Below are 19306 nucleotides of genomic sequence, written 5' to 3'. Positions count from 1 at the left end.
AGCGGCAGGACGCAGACACTCTGAAGTCAACAGAGATATTTTAACATGAAGGAGGGAAGTTAACGTCCTAAACTGTGATAACTGCTGAGAGATCAGAGAGACGCTGACAGAGACATCACAGAGACACACTGACTGCCTGACTGTCTGTCTGACTGACTGTCTGTCTGTCTGACTGACTGACTGACTGTCTGCCTGACTGTCTGTCTGACTGACTGTCTGCCTGACTGACTGACTGTCTGTCTGCCTGACTGACTGTCTGACTGACTGTCTGTCTGCCTGACTGACTGTCTGCCTGACTGTCTGAATGACTGACTGTCTGTCTGTCTGACTGACTGACTGTCTGCCTGACTGTCTGTCTGACTGACTGTCTGTCTGTCTGACTGACTGACTGTCTGTCTGTCTGACTGTCTGTCTGCCTGACTGACTGTCTGACTGACTGTCTGTCTGCCTGACTGACTGTCTGCCTGACTGTCTGAGTGACTGACTGTCTGTCTGTCTGACTGACTGACTGTCTGCCTGACTGTCTGTCTGTCTGACTGTCTGTCTGTCTGACTGACTGACTGTCTGTCTGACTGACTGTCTGTCTGTCTGACTGTCTGTCTGCCTGACTGACTGTCTGCCTGACTGTCTGAATGACTGACTGTCTGTCTGTCTGACTGACTGACTGTCTGTCTGACTGACTGTCTGTCTGTCTGACTGACTGACTGCCTGACTGTCTGTCTGTCTGTCTGACTGACTGACTGTCTGCCTGACTGTCTGTCTGTCTGACTGACTGACTGTCTGTCTGCCTGACTGACTGTCTGACTGACTGACTGTCTGCCTGACTGTCTGAATGACTGACTGACTGTCTGTCTGTCTGACTGACTGTCTGTCTGTCTGACTGTCTGCCTGACTGTCTGTCTGACTGACTGACTGTCTGCCTGACTGTCTGTCTGTCTGACTGACTGACTGTCTGCCTGACTGTCTGAATGACTGACTGTCTGAATGACTGTCTGTCTGTCTGACTGACTGACTGTCTGAATGACTGACTGTCTGACTGACTGTCTGTCTGTCTGCCTGACTGTCAGTCTGACTGTCTGTCTGACTGACTGACTGACTGTCTGCCTGACTGTCTGAATGACTGACTGTCTGTCTGTCTGCCTGACTGTCTGTCTGACTGTCTGTCTGACTGACTGTCTGTCTGACTGACTGTCTGCCTGACTGTCTGTCTGTCTGACTGACTGACTGTCTGCCTGACTGTCTGAATGACTGACTGTCTGACTGTCTGTCTGACTGACTGACTGACTGACTGTCTGTCTGTCTGTCTGACTGACTGACTGTCTGCCTGACTGTCTGTCTGACTGACTGTCTGCCTGACTGTCTGACTGTCTGTCTGACTGACTGACTGACTGACTGTCTGTCTGACTGACTGACTGACTGACTGTCTGTCTGTCTGTCTGACTGACTGTCTGAATGACTGCCTGACTGTCTGTCTGACTGACTGTCTGAATGACTGCCTGACTGTCTGTCTGACTGACTGTCTGTTTCTTGATTCAGGTGCTGTTGTGCTTCATCTCTATCAGTCCTGATAGTGAGTGATGGAAGAAGAATTCAGTCCTCTCCATCAGTCCGGCAGCTTCAGTCCCTGTGAGTCTGCTGATGCTGAATGTTTGTGGTAAACTGACGGATGACGAGCTCTAGAATAAGATTAATAACAGCTGTGAAAACTCCTCGAACACTTTAAAGCTTCTCGTCTGAAGACATTGTTGGACGTTAATAAATAATAACTGTGAAAACAAATGTTTCAGGATTATTTTTAAAATATATCTTCATTGTTTCACAGGTGAGAACACCTGAACTCTGAGACGACAAGAGAATCTGAAGAGGAGGAGAGCCTGAGGCGACACACACACACACACACACACACATTACACAAGCATTATACTGAACATACATTTGAGTCACTCATACTTGAGTATTTTTTATTTTATGTACTTCAGTCTTTAAACTGTCCATCCTGATCAATAACTGATGTGATGATCAGTGTTACAGGGGAAAGATGATGATCAGAAGAGGACTCTCTAACAAAGAGACGACTGGAAACACCAAGTTTTTAGATTTTTACAACATTTTGACAATATGACGGAGGACAAGTTTTCAGAAGGACAACTTCCTGTCCCCCCAAGAGTCCAGGTGAGTCCAGGTGAGTCCAGGTGAGTCCAGGTGAGTCCTCCTCTCAGTGTGCTGTAAGTAGGCTCTCCAGAGTCTCAAACACAGAGCGAGGATCCTGATCAGCATCAATATGAACTCCAGCTGGATACACTGACTGTATATACACACACACCCACACACACACACACACACACACACACACACACACAGTGAGGATGATGAGGAAACAGAGCATCTGTCAGTAAATATTTTCAGCAGTGGATTAATCTACATTAGGTTATCTGGTGAGTGTTTGTGGCAGCGGGATGGAGTGTGTGTGTGTGTGTGTGTGTGTGTACCTGCAGAGCTGCAGTGTGTGTCCTGTATTGACTTAGTGTGTGTGTCAGAGTGTGTGCGCTGTCCTCAGGTCTGGTCTTCAGTCTGTTCTGGACCTCAGAGCTTGGAGCCGGTCGGGTAACAAGGTGGAACCTGCAGGGAAGTGAAACCATCAGAAGAGGAAGTGACATCATCACAGGAAGAAATACTCTTCATGTCAGTGTGACGTTCAGCTGGTGTAAGTAATGACTGACCTCTGTCCACTGACCGGGTCTGTAGCTCTCAGACTGATCCTCTCCACACACACATCGTCAGTCAGCTCCAACAGGAACACTCTGAGGTCACCACAGGTCACCACGAGTCACCACAGGTCACCACAGGTCACCACGAGTCACCACAGGTCACCACAGGTCACCACGAGTCACCACGAGTCACCACAGGTCACCACGAGTCACCACAGGTCACCACAGGTCACCACGAGTCACCACAGGTCACCACGAGTCACCACAGGTCACCACAGGTCACCACGAGTCACCACAGGTCACCACAGGTCACCACAGGTCACCACAGGTCACCACGAGTCACCACAGGTCACCACAGGTCACCACAGGTCACCACAGGTCACCACAGGTGACCACGAGTCACCACAGGTCACCACAGGTCACCACAGGTCACCACGAGTCACCACAGGTCACCACAGGTCACCACAGGTGACCACAGGTCACCACAGGTCACCAGATCATTGAATAATGGTAATGAAACAAAGAGCATCATGAATATTTAAAGACTGTTTGTATTTAAAACACTTAATGTGCTGCAACATCAAATATTCATCTGCACTCGGACTGTGACTGTGTGTGTGTGTGAGTGTGTGTGTGTATGTGTGTGTGTGTGTGTACCTGTTGGGCTGGATCTGGGTCTGCTGCAGGCTCTTGGCCTGCTGCAGGTCTCGGGGGAAGCCGTGGAGGATCCAGCCTCTGCAGCTACAGTCCACTCTGCTCAGACGTTCATCCAGAACCTTCAGTACCAGCGAGTCTGGAACTGTGACAGCAGGGTCAACAATAATCAATAATCAGTAACAAACGGCTGCTTTCGTAAACATGTGTGTGAACCAGAGCGGAGAGGACGTGAAGCGTGAATCTTCCTACATCGTGGACTGGCGAACACTTCCTCAGAGATGTAGCTGCTCGCTGTGATTGGTCATCTTGGGAGCTCCTCCTCCGGTGCTCAGGTGTTACTACCTGTGTGACCTGTAGTCTCCTCAGTAAACACCCCGCCCTCCTTCAGCAACAGACTGATACGCCCCAAGTGTGCAAAGGAGCGGGGTCGCAGGTCCTTCCTGCTGCTGTCAGACTCTACAACCAGCTCCATACAATCTCCATACAATTTTTATAAATACTCATATTTATTATTATTTGTAAATTTACTGCTACGCTGTGTTTTTGTAATTTTTGCACACTAAATATGTTCATATAGGAGTTTATTCTTTCCATTTCTTACCTTTTTAACTATTTTGTTTATTTTTCACTATTGTTATTGCTTTTTAAAATACTTCTGTCCTGTGGCAAACAAATGTCCCGTCATGGGACAATAAAGGAATACTGACTCTCTTCCACTGCTGCAGTCACTCCTGATGGACCGGCAGCCTGCTGTCAACTCTAGTTTGCTGAAACCGAGTCGTTGTGTTGACCTGTGTGTGTGTTTGTGTGTGTGTCTGTGTGACTGTCTGTCCACTCTGGACCCAGAGACAGAGGTGTCAGCTGAAAGAGTCGGTGTGTTTAAAGGGGAAAGTCCAGCCGTCAATCTGCAACCATAAATCAGCTTCAGCTGACGGTTACAGCCGGCGACATTCACGACTCCTAAATCTCAACAATGTGAAAAACTCACCCCTGCATCAAGCAAACTGATTGGTTTATCTGTTCACAGTGTGTGTGTGTGTGTGTGTGTGTGTGTGTGTGTGTGTGGTTACCTGGCCTCCCATCGTCCAGGTATGGTTGGATCTCTTGTCCCAGGTCCGACCCATCAGCTGCTACAGACCTCAGCAGCTGACCACAACATACTGACAGACAGACAGACAGGTCCATGTTGAAGTCACTACAGCTATTTTTACAATAATTTGGGCCAATCAGAGGTTGTCAGTTTGCTGTCTTCCTTTACATTTATCACAGTGATACAAGTGTGTGTATGTGTGTGTGCATGTGTGTGTGTGTATGTACCATCCACCATCTTGTATTTCTCTGACAGAAGTCTAGCTTGATGACTCTTCCCCGATCCCGGTGGTCCCAACAGGAGGATTCTGGGAGTTCTACAGTAACTACGAGTCCGGATGAAGGACAGCACTGACACACACACACACACACACACACACACACACACACACACACACACGCACGCACGTAGGCATCTATCCAACTGAATGACTGTCAACATAATAATAATAATAATAATAATAATAATCACATTTTAATGATCACAGTGAAACCTCTGTCACATGTCAGTGTGTGTGTGTGTGTGTGTGTGTGTGTGTGTGTACCTTGCTGGTAGACGTCAGTGTGTGGTTGGTCACTGTTGATGACCTTCAGGACGTGCTGATAGGCTGAGCTCAGACCTGTGACCTCTCGGCGGTAGTGCTGCAGATCGGCCAATCTCTGCCTCTCTATCCGGCTCTGATCCGTCTCCAGGCGCTCAGCGACAGCATCGTCGTCCGGCCAGATGAAGTTCTGATGGTACACATCTACCGACAGGAAGTTATGTCAGGACTAAGATCTGCTCAGGTTACGTCACGTCAGTGTGAGAGTCTCACCTCCGGTCAGAGGGTCCACCAGCTTCCCCCGAGTCCTCTCCAACAACACATCATCAGGAGCCTCCAGCATCACTACACACACGCACACGCACACACACACACACCACAGTATTATAGGCAGGATGTATATCTGAAGTAATCTGTACATTTATAAACAAGCTGTTCGTTCTCACCAACATGTTCAGGAATCACTCCGGCCTGCTGGAGACTCAGAGCCTGCAGACGAGACTGAGGGATCCCCTCCAACACCCAGCCCTGTAACACACACACACACACACACACACACACACACACACACACACACACATGCACGCACACATGCACGCACGCACACACACGCACACACTTTTTTAACTGTAGCATTAGATTTCCAGTAAACAAACCTCTGATGGTGTTTCCACAGAGACCTGGACACCTGGAGTCTCATCAGATTCTGTTCTGATCCGGAGATGTTCACCGTCGGGAGCAGAGCTCAGACAGTACTGTGACCTTTTGGGATTTAAAGTGGATTTGTCTTGACTCCTGTTTATTAACTTGACTGCAGGTGTGTTCAGTCAGAATATCAGGGGACTTTTAGACGTGACATGACTGAAGGGGGGGCGCTGTTTAGCTCAGCTGACAGCGTGTGTCCTTGCTGCAGTGGACCAGGGTTCGAGTCCCGGCCCGGCCTCTCATCCTGTTTCCTGTCATATCTCAATCTGTCAATAAAGACATATAAAGTCTGAACGACCATCTAAATGGTTGTTTAAGACTGATTTATGTTTTTTTTTTTCTGAGTTGTTTCTTCTTCTCCCAGCTGCCACATCCTCCTCAGTGACACCTGGAGACCTGAGCTAAGACCTGGAGAGGGTTTAGTTTAACAAACTTGTCACAGAGAAGACAAAGTATCAGGATAAAAACTAGTAAAGTCAAATATAAAACTGGTTCCTGTTGATCCAAAACTCTGACAGCCTGAAGACGACACAGTGAGAACATCAGGACAGAAGTGTGAAACCGAGCTCATCACTGTGTGAGAAATGAGAATATTTACTAATCTGTGTGTGTGTGTGTGTGTGTGTGTGTGTGTATCAGTATTGATCACACAGAGAGGACAGATGTAGAACTTGCTGTAAACTGTGTTTTTTTGTGTTGACTGTTTAAAAGCTGTGAGAGTGGGACGTCAGCTCATGTTCATTAAACTCGTCTCCTGTGTGAACTCATTATAACGTGTGTGTGTGTGTGTGTGTGTGTGTGTGTGTGTGTGTGTGTGTGTTAGCTGACAGCAGCTGACAGTCACATCACGTCTCAATAAAACAAGGCTGCTTAATTCACTCTGCACAGTTAATCCCTCAGTGCTGCCTGCCAAGCTGAATGAAAACAACTGACAGCACCACTCACACACACACGCACGCACGCACATACACACACACACACACACACACACACACACACACACACACACACACACACACACACACACTGGATGAGCTGCTGCCTCAGCTGTCGTCTGACAGATATTGATTATTCTGTCAACCCTTTCCTACATGTCTCTTTATAATGGAAGTGTATGGGGACAATATGAGTATCAGTCACAGATCAATACATCATTGACATGCTAACAATAAACATGTGCTAATGTGCTGTTTAACGTTAGCTAATAATCTGTTGATGTCACGAATGTTACCTTTTTATCATGAGCAGGAAGGAGTTACAATATTTTTAATATTTGATAGAAATGTTTGTGCAGCAATTCATTGAAATAAATCACAAGCCCCGTCCACACTGTCCACACTGTCCTCACTGTCCTCACTGTCCTCATTGTCCACACTGTCCTCACTGTCCTCGCTGTCCTCATTGTCCACACTGTCCTCACTGTCCTCACTGTCCTCATTGTCCACACTGTCCTCACTGTCCTCGCTGTCCTCATTGTCCACACTGTCCACACTGTCCTCACTGTCCTCATTGTCCACACTGTCCTCACTGTCCACACTGTCCTCACTGTCCTCGCTGTCCACACTGTCCTCACTGTCCTCGCTGTCCTCATTGTCCACACTGTCCTCACTGTCCACACTGTCCTCACTGTCCTCACTGTCCACACTGTCCTCGCTGTCCTCACTGTCCTCACTGTCCTCACTGTCCACACTGTCCTCACTGTCCTCGCTGTCCTCACTGTCCTCTGAGTGCAGGATCCTGCACCAATTCTCCTCGTCTGTGTGAAAGTCTTGGAGGCAGCGAGGGGTAAAAATTCACAGCACTGATCCACCTCTGGAGGTAGTACCAGGGCTGTATTATTAGCGAACCGAACCAGTGAATGGATAAACCGGCAGTGTGTAATCGAGGGCGTGTCAGTCTGACAGTCTGATAACTACACAGGTCCTTCACTCAACTACATACTGAGAAATGTCCCACAAAGCAACATTACAGAACCAAACAACAGTAACGTCTTTGGCAACTTATGAGAAAAACAAAACTGCAGATATACGTGGAGAAGCGTCTGTCTGAACAACAGCCTCCGTCCCCACAGTGACAGAGTCAGACAGGTCCAGTTCACTGATGGAGATGATGTAATGATGTCACTCAGAGTGAAAACTTCACGTTGTCACGTTCAGGATGTTTGCTGGGTCAGGATCTCCATCACTACACATTATAACAGCATCCATGTGATTCTAAACTGTCAGCAGGTTCAGACTGACAGGAGGACACCTGGGAAACATGTTGGAAACACACAGACGTCATCATCATGATGTCATCATGACGTCATTGTGACATCATCACACCGTCACGCCTCTTTAGGATAGAAGCGCCGGCTCTCTGTGTGAATCACACAGCGGTGCGTCTTCACGCCGGAGCTGCTCGGTTCTGTGTGAACAAACAACGGCAGAGAATTGAAGAACCGCTGCTGCAGCGATAATGCAGCGACTCTGAGTGGAAACTGCTGATAAACTTATATCAGCATCTGTTTCTCATAGATTTATACAGCTGACATTAATATAATGCAAGGCTAACTTCAGTGTTAGCTACCAGCAGGTAGTTTGTATTTTGAGCTGTACATCATCTTAATGGCGACTCGATCATCTGCTGAATGAGACTCTGCTTCAGAATCTTTTGTCTAACAGTCGTCTTACTGAACGTAACTGAGACAGCAGACAGACAGTCAGTCAGACAGACAGTCAGTCAGACAGTCAGACGGACAGACGGACAGACGGACAGACAGAGAGAGAGAGAGTGTATTTCATGTGACAGGAGGAGGTGGGGTCCTAATGGGAGCTGTCAATCATCCTCCTGTCCTCCATTCACACCGACAGACAGAACATAAAGACATCACACACACACAAAGTCCCTGGTGTGTGCGTGTGACGAGTTTAGCCTGCAGCCAAAAACAGCCATTAACTGATGAAAGTAGCTGCTGATCACACACACACATACACACACACACACACACGCTACACTAATGCTAAATGCTAAACGTTGAAGCTAAACGTTGCAGGCTAAAAGAAGAAGTTGTTTGTAGAGTTTAGACAAAAAGACAAAAGTTGAAAGCTGGTTTACTGCTGATCACAGACACACACACACACACACACACACACACACACACACACACACACAGTGGCTGACTGACTGAAGATAAGTGTCAGACAGGATTTCTTGTATCTAAACTTTCAGGAGTTTATTGGAGACAAATCTTTCAGGTTTGATGGAACAAACTGTCCAATCACAGCAGCTGATGTGATGCTGATTGAAACTGGTGTGAACAGACAGCACAGGCAGCCATGTTGTGTCGGCTTCACCTGAACCTGTCTGTGTTTCATACAACCAGCCATCAGCTAGTGTGATCGGTGTGCTTCTGCGTTGTGTTGGTTGAACCTCTTTAGAGACAATCTCCGTTTATTCTGACAAAACAGACAACAAGCAGAACCTCCATGTAAATCGTGCCGTCCAGTCGAGCTCCTATACAAATAAAATGCAGATAAGATATCGACAAACCTGGAAGTTAGTTTGGTTTGACATAGCGTCAAGCTAGCGATTTTCAACTGTTAAAACTACTATTTTGATTCAACTCTGTTAACACGTATACATTATTAGACAGGAACAGACATAACGATAACGTTGACACCCGAAATACATACAATAAACGAAGAGAAACATTAGGATGGTTCAGGATTATCAACTAAATGAAATGGGGTCTCCCACCTCTCCCACAGGAGATCTGTACAAAAGGGCAGAGATGGGGGGGGCAGGAAGCATTTATAGTGGGGACCACAGAAGAAGAAATCAAAAAGGAGGAGCTCCGAGCTACACACACAGTCTGCACTGGATTTGGAGGCATTTTCTCATCAGGCAGAAACAGATTTTGTGTAATTCTATACATATTTCATTAAACACACAGGTTGACCCGATTACACTGTCAGAAACAGTCATATAAGAACACGTACATGATCACTAGAACTTCCTACAGACACACAGTAAACAGAACTAGAAACACCTCGAGAACCCCTAGAACCACATTTAACAAAATATTTTCCTTTTTGAATGTTGGTGTCAACCACAACAAAATCTACTGTACGAATGAAACAACTAAAGAGCCACTAAAAACTCAGAGCCAACCTCTAGAGCAGGGGTCGGGAACGTATGGCTCGCGAGCCAGGTGTGGCTCTTTTGATGATTGCATCTGGCTCTAAGATAAAACAAAATATTCTCACTTGTTTTAATCCATCCATCTATTTTCCACTGCAGTTGGCTGCAGGAGCAATTGTCCATTATTTTAATTGGATTATAATAGCCTACGTTGGCCGTTGCTGGATAAACAGGTAAACGCCCCCTTTTGAATCAGTCTGCGCCGTTATTAGCTCAAAGCTAACCCTTCGACGAAGAAGATGGCGAAAAGAAAAAAAAATGAGGAGTATCGTACATTTCAGGACAAGTGGACCGAAGAATTCGCCTTTGTGGAGAGAGAAGGTTCTGCGGTGTGTCTAATTTGCAATGACAAAATTGCATCGATGAAACGGTCGAATGTACAGCGGCACTTCGACACACGCCATGCTACCTTTGCATCAAAATACCCTGCGGGAGACAGTAGAAAGAAAGCGTGCCGAGAGCTACTGAGCAGGCTGCAAGCTAGCCAGCAGCAACTCCGTGTATGGACCCGACAAGGTGACTATAATTCTGCTAGCTTTGCTGGATCTTTAGCAATAGTGAGGAACGGAAAACCATTCACAGATGGCGAGTATGCTAAAACGTTCATGCTGGATGTAGCCAATGAACTTTTTGATGATCTTCCGAACAAAGACAAGATAATCAAACGGATACAAGACATGCCTCTGTCTGCAAGAACTGTTCATGATCGTACCATCACGATGGCAAACCAAGTGGAGGAAACGCAAGTGAAGGACATAAATGCCGCGCCGTTCTTTTCCTTGGCTTTGGATGAGTCAACAGACGTAAGCCATTTGTCGCAGTTCAGTGTGATTGCAAGATATGCTGCTGGTGACACACTGCGCGAAGAAAGTCTTGCTGTTCTGCCAATATAAGGATGTACAAGAGGTGAGGATTCATTCAAGTCTTTCATGGAGTTCGCTCAAGAAAAAAATCTACCTATGGATAAACTTCTCTCAGTGTGTACTGATGGTGCTCCGTGTATGGTGGGGAAAAACAAAGGATTTTTGGCGCTTCTCTGTGAACATGAAAATAGACCCATCCTAAGTTTCCATTGCATTCTACACCAGGATGAAATAATGTCGCTGGTCATTCGTGTGATCAACTTTATTGTTGCTCGAGCCTTAAATGACCGCCAGTTTAAAACACTGCTGGATGAAGTTGGAATTAGCCGTTTTGCAGCTTGCCTGAACGAAATCCGAACTTTCCTTGAAATGAAAGGCATCGAGCATCCTGAGTAGAGGTAAGATCTTAAGCCCAAGCCCGAGTCCGAGCCCGACCCGACCCGAATTTCGGGCCGGGTCGGGCCTAAAATGTCAATCATTACGTTCGGGTCGGGCTCGGGCTTCTCTCTCGCTGACTTTTTTTAAAAAATAAATATATGTTTATAAAAATGTATACTAAAACGATGTGTAGATAGTAAACTAAGGAATACTTGTTATAAAATAAATAATTTGGATAGAACAGAGAAGGCGCTGTAAGGTACTTGCTATTTAACTACTAAACAGGAGCCGCAGAGCCAGAGCATGCTCCGCACACGTGAACGCCGCCCTCTTAATAATCTTCCCCTCCGCAAGTCTGCATCTATTTTGACCTGGTATCCCCGATATGGAGCAGCAAGAAGTCAAGGAAAAACTAAAGACAGGGGACCTGAAAAGGCAAACACGCACCGGTAAGAGTGAGGTGTGGAAAAGCTTCAAATTGATTGTTGAATTATTATCCACCCGTCATTGTTCTTCTTTGTCTCTCTGCCTCTCTCTCTTAAAGTGCCGCGCTAGATTCTTAAGGACGTACTGCTGCTGTGGTTTATGGCCCAATTTTCAACCCGTCAAAATGACGGACGGCCTTAAATTTTTCCCGTCAACTCTTAAAAAAATCCGTCAATGATGGAAAATTGTCGGTTAATGTAACTTCTGCAGACACAGAAATATAAAAGATGTAAATGTTCATACAGTCTTGTTTAACTTAGATTTCGGTACAAAAGACAGGCTTTAATTTGTTATCATAAATCCCCCCTCCTCCTCCCGAGTCCTCACAAATAAAATATGAAATTTCGGGTTTGCTTCGGGCTCGGGCCTGCAAATCAAGTTAATTGGTCGGGCTCGGGCTGGGTCGGGCTTTAATACCCGCGGGCCTGGGTCGGGTCGGGCTGGATTTTTTAGGCCCGATCTTACCTCTAATCCTGAGCTAGCCGAAACCGAGTGGCTCCTCAAGTTTTACTATCTCGTGGATATGACTGAACATCTGAACCAGCTCAACGTGAAAATGCAAGTGTTGTCCCTTCAACAAGCCCTGTTTGCTTTTGAAAACAAGCTGGAGCTCTTCATCATGGATCTTGAAACAGGTCGTTTACTACATTTTGAAAACCTGAGACAATTTAAAGATGCATGCACAGCAAGTGAGCAAACTCAAAACTTTGATCTCCACCAGCTAGCTGGCTTCACATCCAGTCTCCTACAGTCGTTCAAAGCACGCTTTGGAGAATTTCGTGAGCACAGTTGTCTTTTTAAGTTCATCACCCATCCAAACGAGTGTTCACTGAACACAGGCGACCTGAGTTACATTCCTGGTGTCTCTGTCAGAGATTTCGAAGCAGAAGTGGCTGACCTGAAGGCCTCAGACATGTGGGTGAATAAGTTCAAGTCACTGAATGAAGATTTGGAAAGAATCGCACGACAGAAAGCGGAGTTGGCGAGCAAGCACAAGTGGACAGAAATGAAAAAACTTCAACCCGAAGACCAGCTGATTATCAAAACTTGGAACGCGCTTCCTGTCACATACCAAACACTGCAGCGTGTGAGTATTGCTGTATTGACCATGTTTGGATCTACGTATGCATGTGAGCAGTCAATCTCACATCTTAAAAACATCAAGTCCAACCTACGATCACGTGCATGAAGCTAAACCTCACCAAGTACCAACCAGACTACAAAGCCATCAGCAAATCCATGCAGCACCAGAAGTCGCATTAATGGTGAGTATTATAACAACATTATTTAAAAGAATAAATTCAGAGGCTTATTATACCCATTTAGTTGAATTCAGTCTTAAAATATATTATATGGCTCTCATTTCCAAATATTTTGCTTTCATGGCTCTCTGAGTCAAAAAGGTTCCCGTCCCCTGCTCTAGAGCCTCCTCAGTGACGACCCGAACCACCTGAAGGGCCACCACCACCAAATACAGGACCAGTTATGCCACCTCAGTGACTAGAAGAGCAACCACGGTGACCGCTGGAACCCCACTAAGGAGAAACAGAATCTGCTCAATTACCACTAAAACCTCCAAAACAACAGCTAGAACCTCCTTGGTTCCCACTAGAATATCCTGAGGGAGCGCTAGAACTTCTTTGATGACAGCTGAAACCTCACTAGAAGCCCCGAGGTGAACTTCAGACCACCTCTAGAAGCTCCCTCAGATGGTGAGTGTCTGAATGTGTTGATGAGTGAGGGCAGATCGTCACTCTCACACATTAGTGCAGCTGTGAGCTTTGCTTTGTGTTGTTGTTGTTGTTGTTGTGAGTGTTGCTGACAGCAGCTTCACGTTCTTTAATTCTCTTAAACTGATCAGAATGCAGCTCTCGCTGTCCTGATGAACGCTGACAGGGAACAGGACGTGATGCTAATGAGGAGCAGCAGAGAGGACGAGCCCGAGTGAAAACAACACGCGTGATGTGACAGCAGCGCAGCCGTTTGATCAGCTGATCTCTGGGGAAACACGCCAACACGCTGCTCGGCCTGCTGGGAATCAAGGGACGACACAGCAGCGACCAGAGTGCTAATTATTATCATCAGAGCAGCACATCAGAGACAGAGACCATCAGAGACCATCAGAGACCACCAGAGACCATCAGAGACCACCAGACAGACAGGCAGACAGACAGACAGACAGGCAGGCAGACAGACAGACAGACAGACAGACAGACAGGCAGACAGGCAGGCAGGCAGGCAGGCAGACAGGCAGACAGACAGGCAGGCAGGCAGGCAGACAGGCAGACAGGCAGGCAGGCAGACAGGCAGACAGGCAGGCAGGCAGGCAGGCAGGCAGGCAGGCAGGCAGACAGGCAGACAGGCAGGCAGACAGACAGGCAGACAGACAGACAGACAGGCAGACAGGCAGACAGGCAGACAGGCAGGCAGGCAGACAGGCAGGCAGACAGGCAGACAGACAGACAGGCAGACAGGCAGACAGACAGACAGACAGACAGACAGACAGACAGACAGGCAGACAGGCAGACAGGCAGACAGACAGGCAGGTGCTCAGGTATCTTACAGTGTCTAACAGCTCAGTCTGACAGCGACTCTGGACTTTGGACTCTCCTCCAGGAGACGGGACACAGTTCACCGCTCCGTCTGAACACGTGGTTTTAATATGAAGCCTTCAGATTATTAGATTAGGCAGCAGGGACTGGTCTGTGTGTGTGCGTGTGTGTGTGTGTGTGTGTGTGCATGTGTGTGTCTCACCCTATTGAAGCAGTCGATCTGGTTCAGTCTCTGTTGGATCAGTCGGACCAGCAGCTCAGCAGGAAGCTCCTGAACACACACAGTTATAGATGAGCTGATGAAAACGGACCAGAACAACTATGATCAATCAATCACTGCCTCTCTCCTCTGTCAGCTGGTTACATGTGAATGATTTCTGGTTTCTTTCCTATGTGACAGAAAACTGAATCAATATTTTTCAACACTTTCAGATCAAACACCTGATCAATCAATACAGAGGATGATCAGCAGATTCATCAACGGTGAAAATAATTGTTGGAAGCATCCAAATATAAACTATGGATCAATAAATGTACAACAGTGGACACTCAGTACCTGCTCTGTGTTCTGGGTCTGAGTGCTCAGCTCTGATTGGTCGCTCAGTAAACTCTGTAAAGTCACATGGACAGCTCTCAGCTCGGAGCTCAGCTTCTTGGCCTGAAGGAGGAGGACAAACCACAGCAGCTTTAGTTACTGGATGCTCTGCTGATTACATGTTTCCTCCACTTCCTGTCCAGTGAAATCCATTAACTGTGTCTCCAGATCAGAATCAGAATCAGAATCAGAATTCCTTTAATTTCCCGCAGACAGGGAAATTTGTTTGTCGCAGCAGCGACAGAAAATTTCAAAAATAGAAACAGGAACAATAGCATAATTAAGCAATAAAATTCTAAAGGGAATTAAAAAATAGACATATATACATGATGTCCCGTGTTCCTTCTTCAGCAACATCACCTCTTTAAAGAAACTCATAATATCATCTCAGACACATTCAGGGTGAATCTGACGTCCACACGGGAAGTCAGACATCTGCTTTTATCATCTGCAACTCAGTGTAACTAAACTCATGTCTGATTGTCCCTGACTGAACAACATTCCTCCTTGACGCTGATGTGGGTCAGGCTCTTTTTCATTGGTGCCGTTCACACTGAGAAATCTAACTTTAACACACCTGGTCGTCCTGACGAGTGATGATACTCACCACTGTGTGTTTCCCAACAGCAGGCGGACCAAGCAGCACCACCCTGGGACCTGAAGGACAGACAGACATTAATTCTTCTCTTCTTGTTTATACTCCACTTTTTATCTTAGTTTTTGTAGTCTATCTGTTTTCCCTCACTGAATCATATTTTTTATTGTCATTTTGTTCGGCACTTTTTATTATTACTGTTGGTGTGGTTTGTATTTTTCTTCTGTTACTGTGGTTATGAGTGATCTCTGACAACTAACATCATCATATCTACAGTTCATCATCTCACAGTCTAACAGCTTCACCACACTGTGACTCTGTGGACTCACAGCTCCATCTAGTGGCGGCACTACTGCTCACCACTCAGCAGTATTTCAGATGGACGGCGTGCAGAGCGACACTTCACGTGATCATAAAGAGAGTAAACAGTGGTTCAGCAGCTTCATACAGAGGAACATATACGCTCATCCTCATCGAAGGCTGCAGGATGTCACAAGCTTCCGGAGATTTTCACAGTAAGAGCTGTGACAGCTCACACCTCCTAATTTCCTGTGTTGCCCTGCAGGAGTCATGGTGGTCGTCAGACAAACACCTTGCACCTGAGGAGGGGAGGAGCCAAACACCTGGAGGAGCAGTTCGCCCAGAGTGTGCTCTCCACCTCATACCACTGCTTACACTCACACATACACTACTGACTGCACTCCCATCGTCACTCTTCTGCTTGAATATCTTATTAGTTAAATAAATCACTTTAATTTTGAACTTTAGTGTGTGTGAACTCCTAATTTTGTTACAAGCCTGAGCCACGTTTGTAACAGAGCTGAAACTCATCTGGATTTCATGATGAGGAAATTATAAAAATGAAATACAGTGTTTTCTTCTTCACTATAATCCTGCTACACAACTCCAGGACTCTCAGTCCGACAGTGTGGTGTGAGCTCAGGTGTGTTTTGGTTATTATGGGATGTAAATCAGGTGTTCAGGTGGGCTGACTCACTGTCGAAGGTGCTCCTCTGCAGCAGACTGATCAGGTAAGTGATTGGATCTTCAGGCTGATCAATCACCAGACTGGACAACATGCTCTGAAACACATAAAGATTCAGAAACACTTTATTGATCTGTCCCCAATCACACAATCATCTAATGTGGGACATGTCAAAAACACAGATCAACAAACAAACAGAGGTCGCTGAAGGACCAAGATAAAATAATAATAATAATAATAATAATAATAATAATAATAATAATAAATAGAGGGTTAGTAATCATGCAAAAGTGTCCTTTAAAAAGACACGAGCTAAGTGAAGCAACCTGAGTCGTGTAGCTCCTTTAATACCTGCACCAGGTGGAGGATGTTGTGTTTGTCAGCGTAGACAGATATCTGAGGAGGGATCCTCAGAGGCTTCACCGTCTCATCCATCAGGACCAGGAGGAGGAGGAGGAGGGCAGGAAGAGGGTTGTTGTTGTGCTGAGGACAATAAATGCATCACACTTAGCTTCAGACAAACATCAGACTGAAGCCAAATCAGTTTATGGAAGTTTTCCTACCTGATGATCTGATCTGATCCTCAAACTGATGAGACTGTAGGTCTGTCTGTCCTATGTGGTCTCCCTCAGGGACCCCCTGAGGTCAGGAGGAGATTAGTTAAACTGCATTTATATCTTCATATATGTGGAAATACAATGTGTTCAGGTTCACATCCTGTTTATATTTATTACATCTACGTTGCTGGAAACACAATACTGACATATGATATTAATCTATCAATGAACAATTCATGTTTAACACCAGAGTGATGAACACATCAATAATCATAATTCAGTAACATCATATTATTCTGAGTACTCCTACAGTGTAGTATTACTGCTGAAGTACAAGATGTGAGTAACGCTACTTTCTGCAAGCTAACGCTAGCTTCCTCTGGACCTGATACACGGCCGGTCCGTGGACGTCACATTAACGTCACATTAACGTTATCTCACGTTTGTTAATTTCTGACTTTAACAAATGTACTTTTCACAGAACAGAAACAGACATTTAATATCAAAGTATCGTTAATAAACACCGACACATGGATGACCTTCTTACTGTTTAACGAGCCGGTTGTCACGAAACATTTGTTTGTTGCTAGGGGATAACGTCATCAGCGCGCGTGCGCCGAAGGAAACGTGTCCACAGTTTATTTTCGCATTTTTGAAATGGAGGCAACTTAAAACCAGACACGTACACGACTGGTGTCTTTGATTTATCATCAGTGTTAACAAACAAGAACATTAATAAAAAGACTAATTATATCATGACAGTAAGACTTCCGGTCCGCCATTTTGTGGTTTCAAGCTAGCTCTGTATTAGCTAGTTAGCGTTTGCAAGGTACACTGATGCAACACAAGTGTCTGAGCTCAGTGTCCTGGTTTAAATTCAGTGACAGTTTCTATCAGAGGTCATTGAACTGAACTGATTATAGTAAATGACCCTGTTGTTTGTTTGATTTAAACAAAACTAGCTTCTTCATGCTGACTTGATGACATTAGTGACAATTATGACAAAAAAAAATGATTTCATGTAGCACACTTATTATGGTTGTTAATGTGTTATGTATTTATTGTGTAAATATATTAAAATTAGATAATGGCGTTTTTGTCAAGTACTTTTCTTCCATGTCATGTGACCCAGTGAGTCAGAACCAATGCTGAGCTGTATTACGAGACCTTTCCACTCAGAGTCGCTGCATTATCGCTGCAGCAGCGGTTCTTCAATTCTCTGCCGTTGTTTGTTCACACAGAACCGAGCAGCTCCGGCGTGAAGACGCACCGCTGTGTGATTCACACAGAGAGCCGGCGCTTCTATCCTAATGAGGCGTGACGGTATGATGATGTCACGATGGCATCATGATGATGACGTCTGTGTGTTTCCAACATGTTTCCCAGGTGTCCTCCTGTCAATCTGAACCTACTGACAGTTTAGAATCACATGGATGCTGTTATAATGTGTAGTGATGGAGATCCTGACCCAGCAAACATCCTGAACGTGACAACGTGACGTTTTCACTCTGAGTGACATCATTACATCATCTCCATCAGTGAACTGGACCTGTCTGACTCTGTCACTGTGGGGACGGAGGCTGTTGTTCAGACAGACGCTTCTCCACGTATATCTGCAGTTTTGTTTTTCTCATAAGTTGCCAAAGACGTTACTGTTGTTTGGTTCTGTAATGTTGCTTTGTGGGACATTTCTCAGTATGTAGTTGAGTGAAGGACCTGTGTAGTTATCAGACTGTCAGACTGACTCGCCCACTGCCGGTTTATCCATTCACTGGTTCGGTTCACCTCTGATTTCACCTCTGGAGGCAGGAATTTGACCTCGCTGCCTCCAAGACTTTCACACAGAGGACGGTGAGGACAGGCTACTGAGTGGGACAACTGGACTCATCTTGTTTTATTGGATTTTACAGCTTCTTTTATTTTATATGAATTAAAAAGAAAAGACAATTCAGCATGTCTTTTCAGTAGCTTCCATGTCATGTGACTCTACATACATTAGTGTTGCTTTTGACTCAGTAGATCACTTGACATGGAGGCTACTGAAAGAAAAAGTCATTATCTTATTTAAATATATTTACACAGTAAGTACAGAACACATTAACAATCTAAGTGTGCTAATTGAAATCATCATCATTTGTTTATCACAACTGCCTCTAATATCATGAAATCAGCATGAAGAACTCAGATTTTGTGTAAATCAAACAAACTTCAGGTACTTTATTGATCAGCCTTCAGGTTCTGGGAGGCAGATGTCTGTCCAGGATCCAGCTAACATTGACTTCACCCCTCAGATGCTTCTGGAGTCCCCTCAGAGGGACTTACTGACCTCCAGGAACTGCTGACCTCATTTTACTACATGAAGCTGACAATACCTCTGCACTTTCACTGATGTAGGATTTGAATGTAGTTGTT

The 19306-nt window shown here is 45.6% G+C and overlaps 1 protein-coding gene across 3 annotated transcripts; it reads right to left on the bottom strand.

The window, feature by feature from the left end:
* Nucleotides 1–1930: 1930 nt before the first annotated feature.
* Nucleotides 1931–17524, bottom strand: ak8 (adenylate kinase 8). Of its 3 annotated transcripts, none has more exons than XM_037099172.1 (16): nt 17442–17523; nt 16901–16976; nt 16689–16820; nt 16350–16434; nt 15365–15414; nt 14719–14820; nt 14365–14433; nt 5443–5524; nt 5270–5341; nt 5000–5200; nt 4683–4805; nt 4436–4525; nt 3366–3507; nt 2721–2801; nt 2490–2619; nt 1931–2305 (listed from the first exon to the last, which is right to left on the bottom strand). In XM_037099172.1, exons 3-16 carry the CDS (start codon nt 16770–16772, stop codon nt 2216–2218), a joined length of 1401 nt encoding a protein of 466 aa, XP_036955067.1. In that variant the 5' UTR covers nt 16773–16820; nt 16901–16976; nt 17442–17523; the 3' UTR covers nt 1931–2215. The 3 variants fall into 3 exon arrangements, with proteins under 3 accessions (XP_036955067.1, XP_036955068.1, XP_036955070.1); XM_037099173.1 differs by having other exon boundaries at nt 17434–17505; XM_037099175.1 differs by lacking the exon at nt 2721–2801 and having other exon boundaries at nt 17442–17524.
* Between the last annotated feature and the right edge of the window lie 1782 nt (nt 17525–19306).

Source organism: Acanthopagrus latus, chromosome 5, assembly GCF_904848185.1.
Source record: "Acanthopagrus latus isolate v.2019 chromosome 5, fAcaLat1.1, whole genome shotgun sequence".
Classification (NCBI taxonomy): Eukaryota; Metazoa; Chordata; class Actinopteri; order Spariformes; family Sparidae; genus Acanthopagrus; species Acanthopagrus latus.
This window is presented reverse-complemented; position numbering and strand designations above follow the sequence as displayed.